General features: G+C 38.9%; 1 protein-coding gene across 1 annotated transcript; it reads right to left on the bottom strand.

Annotated features, from left to right (window-relative positions):
- Positions 1-4,636: 4,636 nt before the first annotated feature.
- Positions 4,637-11,364, bottom strand: LOC141761638 (scavenger receptor cysteine-rich type 1 protein M130-like). Its single transcript, XM_074625105.1, has 9 exons — positions 11,319-11,364; positions 9,284-9,463; positions 8,017-8,331; positions 7,621-7,923; positions 6,878-7,192; positions 6,490-6,795; positions 5,951-6,280; positions 4,814-4,899; positions 4,637-4,690 (listed from the first exon to the last, which is right to left on the bottom strand). Exons 1-9 carry the CDS (start codon positions 11,362-11,364, stop codon positions 4,637-4,639), a joined length of 1,935 nt encoding a protein of 644 aa, XP_074481206.1.
- Between the last annotated feature and the right edge of the window lie 1,608 nt (positions 11,365-12,972).

The raw sequence follows: 12,972 nt of genomic DNA, 5'->3' as shown, positions 1-12,972 counted from the left end.
GAATGAAGGACTTTTACTTGTGGTGGAATGTATTCACAGTGTGATGGGCTATTAGAAGCTATTTTTACTTCGGTAAATGATCTAAATAGGCTACTTCTTCCACCACTGCACGTCGCCAAGTTACCTGAGCATAGGTGTGTGTGTGTGCCGCTGTCACCGTCATTACAATAACACAACTTCTGTCACCGGTTAAGTAGCTAATCCACATTTTTCAAAGGCATTGTGTAAATCAAAGAGAAGATTTTGGTCAACAACTGAGCTGTTTCTCACCTTATTGACGAACGCGAGTAGCAGTTGGTGAGTAGAGTTAAAAAAGCATTTCTCATCGCCGCCTGTCTCCTCCGAAATCTCCGTATGCGTGCAGCACGCGCCGACCTCATCCGCTGAACTGCTATCCCATAGCTGATATAATAGGAAGGCAGGCGAGAGGTTCGTCCTTGACACTGTCTCCAAAATATTAACCATAAAAGGCATAATACGAAGGTCAGAGTTAGGGTTAGGGTTACCCTCCATATCACTGAACCTCAGTAAATTAAACCAAACTGTGACTGAGATGTTCGACACATAGGAGGTCTGAGTGTGGAGTCATTTAGAGTCCAATAATTGTGGAATTTATAGGAATACTGTTCATGGAAATATGAGGGAAGGGTCTTATTCAAAGAGCTGCACACAAATACAGCGATCTGAAGTTGGTTAACTTGATAAACACTGAGGATGCCTGACTGGAAAAACAGATCTATTTGATCAAATATGTAAATTCAAATAAAACTTAATATTAATACTCAAGAAGACACATGGCATTTGGCAGAAAGTTTCCTGAAACAAAGGCAATAAAATAGGTTTAATCTTGCTTCAAATTTGAAATATGATCCATAAGGTATAACCTGTCCGCAGACAAAACGTCAGATAACACTTAAAAGTTCACTGCAATGTATTATTATTAACATTATTATTATCACTTCCCCCTTACAAATTCATATCAGAAACATACTGTATTTAAAAGCACTTAACAATTTCCAGGCTTTCTATTTTGAAAATAATGCTTCCTATGGCAGTAATACTATTTCTTCAGTGGTACTGTAGGTTGCTATGGTGATCATGGGAAACATATATAAATATGTAATAATTGTGCTGAACTATCACGATCTAGTCGCTGTAATTAGAGCTTCAAAACAGTCAAACAGATTATTTCCTTGAACCACTGACCATGCATGGAGGCCAGAACACATTTGACCTTATTCTTTATTGGCTGACCTCCAAAACAATCTGAGACATATAATACAGTACATCATCTGATCATTGAGCCTGGGTAGCAGAGACTTCTTTGATTTTGAATAAGTGAAGAACATTAGCCTCAACAAGCTTCATCTTCAGAGTGTGAAGGGTCGTCCTGAACTCAAACTGAAGCCTTTTTGAAACCTAAGAGTTAAGACTTATCAGCTCTGCTCTTTGGTTAGATGTGCTGTTTCCTCTTCGCCTGTAATCTCTTTATCGTGCTTCGTGTGGTTTCTCTCTTAACCTCAGTGTCAGTAGATTTGCTAACAGGAAGTTGCCAGTGATAATAATATACTGGCATCTTGCATCTTGCAACCTGGTGATGTTTTTAACGTCAGTTAAATGTCAGGTACCGCAGTAACATTTACTTACTGGAACTGGACTGTGTTCCAGCAAAAGTGTGACATGTTTCTACCATTTTGGAAGCCTGAAGGGGAAAATATTCAAATTATAACTTAAAGGTGCTAAATACGATATCCAGAGTATTAATTCAAGATTCCAGAGTTTTTTTGGCATTTGCACCTAAGTACATTTGAATTCTGAGCAGTTTACACCGAGTCAGCTTTAAGAAAAGAAAAAGTAGAAAAGGCACAAGGTAACTAACAACAGTGGGAGGAGAACTAGGAAAAGAAACCTGACCCGAGCGCCATCTTGGATCAGTTAGAGTCCATTAATATAGCAGCAAACAACTATTGTCTATGTAAAGATATAGAGGAGTAATGTCTACCTGAGCAGAGAATGAAGTCACTCTCCCTCTGTGTGCGTTGTATTCCGAGCTTCTCCTCACTTTGTTGACATAGCCGGGCCGGCCGTGCGTGCGTGCTTTTAGTGCATGTTCGTGCATATGAGCGTGCCCCACTGGCTAGCTCACAGCCTCCACTCTACACAGTACTCATCACCGACGGCATCGTCATGGAAGCGTAGCACCCACCCTCCGGTTCCCCCTCAGGTATACACTATTATCGGTCAGCACTTTCCGAGTTGTTAGCAATGTTAGCTGCTCGCCGTCGCCATGTTGAGAGCCGTTGAGAGGCAATTCAAATGCTCCTAATCCCGTATTTAGCACCTTTAACCCCATTTAAAAGTGTGGTTTAGATTATTTGCACTGGTTTTAGAATACATTTTAAAATCAGGTCCAGGCTCCAGAGTATATTGATGGACTTTTAATTTGCTAGACTTTAGACTTTCTGACAAACAGAGGAAAGTGTTTGAAACAAGAGATATTTAGGACCTTAGCAACATTTATCAATGTCATATTGATTTCTTATAATCTTCTCTGATCAACAGTCTCGGGAGTAAAACTCCTCCTTATCTTTTGAATATCAAACACCTCAGCTCACCTCCTGAATTGAAAGCTTCACTATTTTTTAATTAATGGTGCATGGCAGCTGTAGTTAACTCCAGTCCATTCAGTCACAATAGATATGAAATCCATGTTACCATTTTTTCAGTGTAAAAAAAAACCTAAAATCAAATCATATAGAAACTTCTCAAACTGCTCCTGAAGCATCATCCTTTTCTCCACTGTTCATTCATATCTTCAACAAGTTCCAACCCCCTTTGTTTTCTCCAAAATATGGTTACACAATTGTTGGGGACGCAGGTATGAGCAGGTCTGGTTATTCACAAATATTAAAGATAATTATTAAAATCAATGAAATGAATATTGATAAAATTAGCTATATATATATAAATAACAACGGGGCACCACAATCATGTTGGTGCAGTAGCTCAAAAAGGCATTTGATATAGCTATTGGAAATTATTAGTAATTATCAAAATAATTATTAATTATATTGAATAATATGATTTAATTTAGATTAAATCACCTCGGGGCACCACTTTTTGTAACAAAGAGAAAATGCTAATGTAGTGTCATAAAATAGTCTCATAAAGTATAATAAACTATCAATTGGGAACTCTGATTAAAAATTAGATTCATAACTATAACCAAAAAAATCACCATATCAATTTCTAGTAAAAGTTGAAGGATTTAGTCCTTGTCATAGCAGAGGTTGGCAGTATCCACTCTAATGCAACATTAAACAGGTCAGAGTATATATGCCACAAGCATTTATTTACAAGTTAATAAAGGTGAAACACACAATATTAATCTAACTGAATAACTAAACTAAACAAAGCAAAAAGAGTGTGTAAGCGTGCGTCAGCAATAAGAATTTATTTTTATCAATTAATAGTAGCATGTCTGGCTCTTACTGAGTTCAAACTTATTGAGTTTTTTTGTTTTAATTAATTGAAGGAGCAATTGAATTAACAGCAAATTCTGACCGTTTGACTAGGTTACATTGAATACATGTTATTCGATGCTGAACCAAAATTCTTACAAGTCCTACAGAGTTCTTAAAGTACCACTATGATGTTTAAAGTGATAGTTATCAATAACTGACCCAAATCTCTCAAATTGCTTTGTTTGCATTTGAATAAATCAATTCTCACCACAATGCACTTGTTTGTAAGTACAGCTGGACGTCTACATCAACACTTTTGGCTAGTTTAGAAGTGGAATCTACAATGTTTGCTTTCGACCAAAAAGTCTGCTGAAAATTAATATATTGCACAAATATGAATAATTGCCAACAATAATACGCCCCACACGGGGCACCATTATGTTGGGGACGCAGGTCGGAGCAGGTCTGGTTAGTAGCTAATATTAAAGCTAATTATTAATATCAATAAAATGAATATCAAATTCAGATCAGATCAGAACAAAGCAACATGTGAGCGTGAACTTTGAAGCTAGCTCTGTTTAAGGCCAATTCAGAGTATGCATGATTGTAATGTGTGTAGGATAATGCGCTGGGTTATAGAGGCGGTCGGTGTACATGTGAGACTCTGTGTTGGGTGAAGCATAACTAATTCATCAACTGTGCTGAAACCAGCTACCCGAAATCCAAGTCTCAACAGCAATGAAAATCCTAGATCTCAGGCTCCCTCCAACAATGCTCATTAAATATGTATAAAAAGAAAATCACACAAGTAAAACAATGAAAATCTAAGGTATAAAATAGTGAAAAGTTAAAATATAGGAATAACATATATAAAACATTTATAAAAAAAATATATATATTTGTGGTGTACCACAAAGCAAATTTGTGTTTGAAGAAGAAAACATTTAAATGCAGCCTCTGTCTGGGATTGGATTCAGGCCCAAAATTCAGCAGTACCAAGTGGGTCTGGGTCGGGTTTGGGTCTTGTTTCGGGTTTGTGCAAAACTAGAGGTTACACATGGGAGGTGTAGACATTACATTAAACATTTACACATTTTCAACATCTGGCTAAAATGTTCTGGGGTCCGGCCCCTTCACCTATCGGGACCTTCTGAACTGGAACCACCGAGAACTTAATCCTTAATCTCAGTGTTCTTCTCTCGTCCAGGCTTCTGGCTTCTGCTGGCCTGGAAGGACATGACAGCAAACATGGGTTGTTATTGCTAAAATGACTGGTCTCTTCTAACTAAATATATCCTGCTAAATTCTCAATTGAACCCAACCCTCCTCGGAATAAAGATGTGCAGTACCTTAGAGCTGACGCAGAGGGCAGTGATGAGTATCATCATACCCAGCAGGAGGACAACAAGTCTGATGATCAACTCTGTTAGAGAGGCTGAAACAGATTTAAAAATCATCACATCAGATCATTTTAATTGAAGGTTAAGCTGCCTTAAGTCCCTTTAAACCATTAAATAAAAGTAATGCTCAATATTTGCTCTGTTTTTATTAAACAGATTATTAACACCAAAATAACTGTCAGGAGTTAAATGGAAATTTTAGTTGAATAAACAAACACAGATGCCATTAAAAAATATCTTCAATTGTTATTTTGTGACACTAACAATCTGAAATGCATCTACTTTAATTTAGTGTTCACTAAATGTGACAGTACATCATGCAGAGCTGATAGTGGACTGCTGTATCATCTAAATCTTACAGGGAAATATCTGCTTTTTTCAGTCTGTTTGTGGTCACAATCTGTTAACTTGAACGTTTCCTGACTGACATGTGCTGCAGACACTCTTGTGTTCATCTGTGTCTTTTTATTAGCTTTGTTTGCATTCATGCCACGTCTAAATATTGCTTTACATAGGAAGTGATGAAGATGAAGAGTGTCATAAAGTTTGAAAAGTTTCTGAGGATTTGTATTTCGGAATGTTTTGCTCTTCATTTTATTGTAATGACGATAACGATTGGCTCGTAAAAGAAAGGCAACTTATTTAATCAATTAAGAGAGTTCATTTTATGCATTTTGCACTGAGAAACACAGAATAGTGAAACTGAATACAATGTTTTGGGAGGATAAAAGGGGCTAAATAAAGCATTGTAAGCTATTATACTAATATTAATTTTACACACTACTGGTACATGCAGAACAATATAATATCCATATTTGTTTAAATGCTGTCAGGTTTAAGTCTTTGCATGAAATAGCATTTGTGCACAAGTCTTCCAGTATACAGGAATACGGGTACAAATTAGGCTGATAGCAGTCGGACTATAGTATCACAGAAAGAGACAAAGTTTGTAAGTGGATATGAGATGATTTTGTCACACATATCTGCACAACTTTTATCTGAATTAAACAAACTAGTCCTGTAAAGCTGCATGTTAAGAAGAAGTCGGTGTCATTTGTGTTTGACTAAGATTCTCTATAAAGTTACCTGAGACAGTGAGATGGAGCGGCTGGCTCTCAGATGAGAAGTTCTGGGAGAAAACATAGAGGTGATAAACACAGCGGTACTCCCCTAGGTGGGTGGCGTCTGCAGCAGAGAACAGGAAGTGGGCAGAGTGATTGACAGCTGGCAGGGTGTGGTTCTTTGATTTAGCTGAGGTGGTCAGAACAAGCTGGAAGGAGCCTCCTGGGTACTGTGGCAGGATGGAGCAGCTGATGGTGAAGTTGGAGCCCATGAGCACCTGAATCCCCTGCTGATTGGCCTCAGAAACCCCGTCAATGTAGGTAGCGAAGGAGATGTTTGGCTGAGCCAGAAAATCTGTTAACACAGTGGAAGATGAAACATGAATCATCTTTATTTGTTTTGTCAAAGTGATGAAAACTGAGCCCAGTAAGATGACAGGATTTGTTTATTAGCAGGAGCCATGGGAAATGGAGGACTCTTGGATTCATATTTAATATGGAGGACTTAGTGAGCAACTGCTCATTGAAAAAGTTAAGGGTGTGACTGTCACTGTTCACGGTTACCTGAGCAGATCACCTCCAGGCTGTCGGAGCTTCCAAAGTAACTTGGAAGCTCTAAACACTCCCGTAGCATCAAATAGGACTCAACACAAGAATGGCCGATCCACCACACAGGCTTCTCTGAAGAAATGTTGCTTATATTTGTTGAAACAGCAGAACCACAATCCAGCCGATTACACACTGCAGCTGCTACCTTCGGTTCCAATTTAAAGACACGGTCAACCAATGGTCTCCACTCTCCATGTTGTTTCAACTCTAGCGTACCATCACAGCGACTGGATCCTCCTAACAACCTGACATCATCAGGCTCTGAACAGAGACAGGAGAATAATTATTAAAATCAATGAAGTCATTTGCATTCATAAAATCAAAGCTGCAGCTCCTCTTCTACCTGAGCAGGTGAGTCCAACAGCTTTGCCAGGTGAGCAGGTGTTTCTATCTGAGTCTGAGCTTCTACAGTCCAGGAGAGCAGACTCATTTCCTCCACACTGGAACTCTTTGGTCCACATTGGAGCCTCCACGTCTCCATAGAGCGCCCCCTGGAGGACTGAAGGAGCCCCACAGCCGAGCTCCCTACAGACCACCTCAGCATCCTGCAGGTCAAAGTCATCTTCACACACTGAGGGCCACAACTGGTTGGACTGGTGAGACTTCACCTCCAGTCTGCCTGAACACAGACTCTTCCCATTCACCAGCCTGACAGAGTCTGAAGAAAGACAACGGCAGAGATAATTAAAACTTGAACTCTCTTATTCTTGACCTTGACCTTCGCATTTTCTACAATCAGCTAGTGAACAACAACTAGTCCCACCGGCACTGCGAGGCAGAACATCTCAATCCAGACTGTTCTGCTGTGTTCTCCCTTGGTGGCTGAATAAGATATCTAACTCAAAGCTGCCTTTTCATTTCTCATGCACTTATACCTTGCTGCATGCACCTACAACAACATGACACCTGTGTAAGGTGGAAAGTAAGTCTGAGCACTTCTTCTTGATGACTTCTCCTTGATCTACTGATGCTTGGATGATACCTTCTTTGTACGTTGCTTTGGACAAAAACGTCTGTGAAATGTAAATGTAACTGTGTAAAGACTGTAGAGATTACAGTTATAGCTGATGTATTTGATGGTGTTACCTGAGCACTTGATCTCCAGGTTGGAACGGGAAGTGGAAAACTTTGTGTATATACACTCCCTAACTGCAGACTTGGACTGAAGACAAGTTGATCTGATCCGCCATATACGTTTGTCAAAGTCACTCTTTCTCCGCCCTGTTGAAACAGCAGAGCCACAGTCCAGTTTTCTACACACTTCATCTGCTGTCTTTAGAGTCCAGTCAGACATTTGGTCAACCACTGGTCTCCACACTCCCTGTTGTTTCATCTCCAGTTCACCAGCACAGCGACTGGATCCTCTCACCAGCCGGACATGATGGCGCTCTGAGCAGACAGGAGTAATTGGTGAAAACAGATGAAGTCACATTTATTAAAATAGAAACTCAAATCAAATCAAAGTTACAGCTCCTCTTCTACCTGAGCAGGTGAGTCCAACAGCTTTGCCAGAAGAGCAGGTGTTTCTATCTGAGTCTGAGCTTTCACAGTCCAGGAGAGCAGACTCATTTCCTCCACACTGAAACTCTTTGGTCCACATTGGAGCCTCCACGTCTCCATAGAGCGCCCCCTGGAGGACTGAAGGAGCCCCACAACCAAGCTCCCTACAGACCACCTCTGCATCCTGCAGGTCAAAGTCATCTTCACACACTGAGGACCACGACTGGCTGGACTGGTGAGACTTCACCTCCAGTCTGCCTGAACACAGACTAGTCCCATTCACCAGCCTGACAGAGTCTGGAGAAGAAGAGAGAGAAAGACACAGAAAAACATGCAGAAACAAAGTTTGAATTTGAAGTACTAGTGCAGAGACTCGGCCTGTGGTGTTGCTGCTTGCAGCTTTCTCGAGAACCACTCATCCAAACTTCACACTCGACACTGAGCTTCTTTGGGTCCTGAGTAAAACACCTGCCATGACATAGTTGCGTTACACACCTAAGTCACGGTCAAGTGTGAAGTAGATCAGATGAGTTGTTCTCGAGATATACAAATAACACAGACAGACAGAGATTCCTTGCTTGTTGGATAGGGCATAGCAAAGAATACACTGACACATTACAATTCAATGAAGTAGTCCTACTGTGTATGCCCATTTGGTGAGTCTAGTTTTTGTTGAGATTATGAGAGGTTCATTAAGTATCATTCAGTCCCTGTTTGTCAGTACATGTTTCTGAGCACTGTTCCTTTTCCTACATTTTACATTTCCTTTCCCAGTTTTTGAGACTTTGCCCTCTTGCCCATTGACACCTGTTCTGTGTCAACTTTAACTGTTCTGTTCTGACATATTTTGTGTGCACAACCAGATTCAACACTAGGAATGCCTTCGAGGACTGAGAGACTGTCCAAATGTGTGCACCATTTGTAAGAGTCATCGTGTCCCACCCAGCTCTAGTAGTGGAAGAGGGCCAGTTCAGTGGCAGTCCCCTACTGGTGGCTGCTGTAAGAGGAATATTAGTATGGAAGGTTTGAAGCCATGAGCCTCCAGCAAAAAGCCCACTGATGAGCTTTCTTTGGATTTGTGTTTTTGTGTTGTGGCTACTGATGTTCTTACCTGAGCAGATGATCTTCAAAATGATAGATGATAAGGACCTTTTTTCTAAAGGACCGAGAGGCGATGGAAAGTAAGGTTCGAAGTGGTGACGTGTACGTGAAGGTATACGTGTACGTGTACGTGTACGTGTACGTGTACGTGTATGTGTTGTTGAAGAAGTCCGAACCACAGAGCCACAGTCCAGATGTCTACAAACTCTGTCTGATAACTTCAGGTCCCAGTCAGGGTCGTACATTTCTGCCCAAAATCCCTGGTGCTTCACCTCTATTACACCAGAACAGCGGCTGGATCCTTCCACCAACCGGATATCATCAAACTCTGAAAACAGGTAAGAGAGTAATTAGTAAAATAAACTCTTGTGTAATTTTTCTTTTGTATATTTTTATTCCGTTTACCTTTGAAAGTATCATGTTCTTCTGTATGGAGACTTGGGGAGAATCCTAAAAGAGATAATGCAAAGGGTGATAATGAGTTGTCCTGCTCTGGACAGGTCAGGCTTCTACTACGTTATCATACAAACAGGCCATCAAACAGATCTAGTGCTCACAAAACCATGGTTCAAACTTCAATCTGACCCAACTAATTCAATTCATAATACTGTATTCTTGAATCGGGGGCCAAATGTTGTTTTGTTGGTCTTCCCTGCAGGGCCCTATCAGGATCAGGTCAGGCTGCATTGGAGCTCTGTGGATTTTGTCCCAAATTGCTTCAATTGGAGAATCATTTAGAGTGGATTACTTCTTAATGTTACTCTTTAAAAGCTGTAGTCAGGAACTTTAGAAAATAAATTCTTTACAGTTTGATTTGTTTATTGAATTTAAGAATTTCAAAGTAAAATAGTACTAATACTGTAACAAATAGTGAAATATGTTGTTGTTAACAACGATAATGGATCATTATGTAATTGTTGTGGGCTTTTACATTGTTAACAGCAAGTAAACCGACATTTTGGCCACCTTGTATTTCTAGCTGTAGCCACCAGGGGGCGATACCAGACTATTGTTTGTGTGTGTCTGTGTTTATACCAAAGTTCTGGGTACAAAAATATGTCCACTCAGCACAGTGACATTGTGATTCATTCAGGCATTCAGTTATGATTAAGGTCACAGTAAGCTGAAAGTGAGTGAAAACAATGTCTAACCGAGCCATAATTATTCCATACAGGGATGTAGCCATGGTTTAGACATTAGTGAAGTCCAGAATGTTTTCTGTTGATGGAGATTAAGAATAAAGAAAAATAATGAAGGTTTTTGACCTAAAACTATACAATTAAATGCCCAAATAGCTTAAAGAGAAAATTTGTTCTAGTTAAATTATTATGTTATTATTTACACATTTCAGAGCCTTCGTCTGAACATTTAATTCTTCTGGAAATATTTGCCCTGTAAAATCATATTCTGTGAATCAAAAGAGCAGATTCAGAAAACTTTTAAATAATGTTTCATTAATTATATTTGTTCACAAATAAAAAAAAAAAAGTATGACGAACGGTTCACTGATTATTTTACAAAAAGTAGGTGAACATTGTATTGATAAATTACAGCACCCTCGTTCTCACCCCCCTCCGCAACGCTGTGCCGTGTGTTGGCTCGTTCAGATTTATCATTTCAAGCCCCAATATTCCTATAATATCAAATAATATCCATACAGGGACTGAGAATATAAATAGTAGAGTTTATTGATTTTATGGTCAATTTAACAGCCTATTTTACATAATTTAATGTAATACATTATTTATTATTATTAATAATTATAATAATTATAATATATATATATTTTTTAAATCCTGTTAACTGATGTTTCTGTCATCTGTATTGTATTTATACCTTGTGATTTAATAAATATTGATCTTAGTTTTAATTGATCACATTATATAGTAACATACATTCTGTTCTGATTCTAGATCTGATTATAATACATTATGTTTCTCCTGTAATATTAATATTATAGGGACCGTTGGTCTGTGCATCCTGACCCACTCAAAGATATCAGTACCACCACACCCAGCACGCTGGATCAGAGACGACGTGAGTTTCAGACCTGAGTGAACACATGCTATTAGGTCTCTGTCTCTAACCAAGTATAGAAACATCCTGAAAGCACACAGCTCCTCTCAGCTCTCTGCCTCACTTACTAAGAGTTTCAAACGTCCATCATTAAACCAGAATCCTACCTGAGCTCCAGAGCAACAGAAACACAATCAGCACTCTGTGATCCATGTCCACTCAATGTGTCTTCTTCATCTGCTGTCTCTGCAATGATTAGTCTCTTTATCAGACCAAGAGTCAAGTCCCGCCCTCTGAGACATTTCTGCTTTTGTTTTTTTATAATTATTCAATTTTCAGTGTAGTTTGGGATGAATTCTCTCAGGACATGAGATATCTTATTTTGAGGCATGTATTTGGTGAAATATGTATATTCAAATAAAACATAATATTAATACTTAATGGTAATACTTTACACAAAGATGTGCTGAGTGATGTTTATCAAAGCGATGTTTATCTGAATTCAGGTGTTGAGCAACACCATGAGTGGTTAGAGGTCAGGTTTAAAAACGAACGCTGCCAGTGATGTTGTTTTAGCATTATTGTATGGAGCAGATTAATAATCAATCATTAATTAATATCAAAATATCTATATTTAATATCACCAAATTATAAATCACAAAACCATGAACTGTTGTAAAATGTGAAGGAGAGTGATGACACTCAGCTTCAGATATCACACACAATTAGTTTTAATATCAGAATTCTACCAGGTGACACCCAATTTAGTAAAAACAAGGAATACTTCAAAATCTGATATTAATAAATTGAGTCTCTAATCTCAGGGTTGCTACGGAGTTCTTGGGCATAGGGAACAGTGATTTGAGTTGTTTTATATACACACACAAATCAAGTAACCAAGTTCTTTATAAAATGAAATGTTTATTTGACTAACTACATGACTAAATGACAGGATAACTGAATAAATGATCAAACAAAAGGAAAAAAGAATAGAATGAATAAAGGATAATTGAAGGAATACAGTGAATACAAAGATGAACATTTATTGATAGAAACAAATTAAATGTGACCAGGTCAATTCAGTGACTGATATCTCTCTGATTGAATTTGACATTTGCCTATTTATTAAATTTAGTTTAGGTATTAATGCACCATTCAGCAGCTGAGAGTTAAAGAAGCACCAGGGGAGATTGTGAAGCAGTTTCATATTCATTCTAAATGTTATTGGTGATCTAATTTAGGTTTAGAGCTTATTGATGGATTTCGTAATCATTGTTGCATCTAATATACCAACTATCAATTTCTTAAACAAACCTTATTTATTAATTGACTCAATTTGTTTAGTGGCCTAATCATCAAACTCTTTCAAATCTGAAAATGTATTAACATCACCTTCCGATGTTTTGTGATGTGCAGATAGGAGGTTGTGCTGGTTACCAGGAGTGGTAATAGGTTCTGTCTGGACCTCAGCCTTTGGATCTGTTGGATCCCCCGGGCCGAACTCGGCGTGACTCGTTGCTCTCCGTCAGTGGCTGTCTTTGACGTCCTAGGGCACCTTTGGATACGGTCGGCTGACACACGTTCCCTCAGTGCGACTCGGGATGAATCTTTTTTTCCCATCTCCATCTCTCTCTCTGGTGTAGCGGGCCTATGTGCTATTTCTTCAAACCCCCTTCTTGTAGCCTGTAGCCATCCTGGCATCATTGCCTGTTCAAAATGTCCTCTATTTAAAGTCTTTCCTTGTTAAAGTCTCTTTTCAGCAATCAAAGCCAGAGCAGTAGTGAGAGAGATGATCTGGCATGCAGTATTCAGAGTTCTTTT

The sequence above is a fragment of the Sebastes fasciatus genome, chromosome 2 (genome assembly GCF_043250625.1).
Source record: "Sebastes fasciatus isolate fSebFas1 chromosome 2, fSebFas1.pri, whole genome shotgun sequence".
Taxonomy (NCBI): Eukaryota; Metazoa; Chordata; class Actinopteri; order Perciformes; family Sebastidae; genus Sebastes; species Sebastes fasciatus.
Note: the sequence above shows the minus strand (reverse complement) of the source record. Positions and strands in the feature narration are given on the sequence as shown.

Bases quoted from the DNA above. Each gene is read 5' to 3' on its own strand.
- LOC141761638 (XM_074625105.1), bottom strand. From the start codon at position 11,364: ATGGATCACAGAGTGCTGATTGTGTTTCTGTTGCTCTGGAGCTCAG. The intron at 7,924-8,016 runs GTAGAAGAGGAG...CTGTCTGCTCAG, and splicing joins TGTTGGACTCACCTGCTCAG to AGCGCCATCATGTCCGGCTG. The intron at 4,691-4,813 runs GTACTGCACATC...ATGTCCTTCCAG, and splicing joins CCCTCTGCGTCAGCTCTAAG to GCCAGCAGAAGCCAGAAGCC.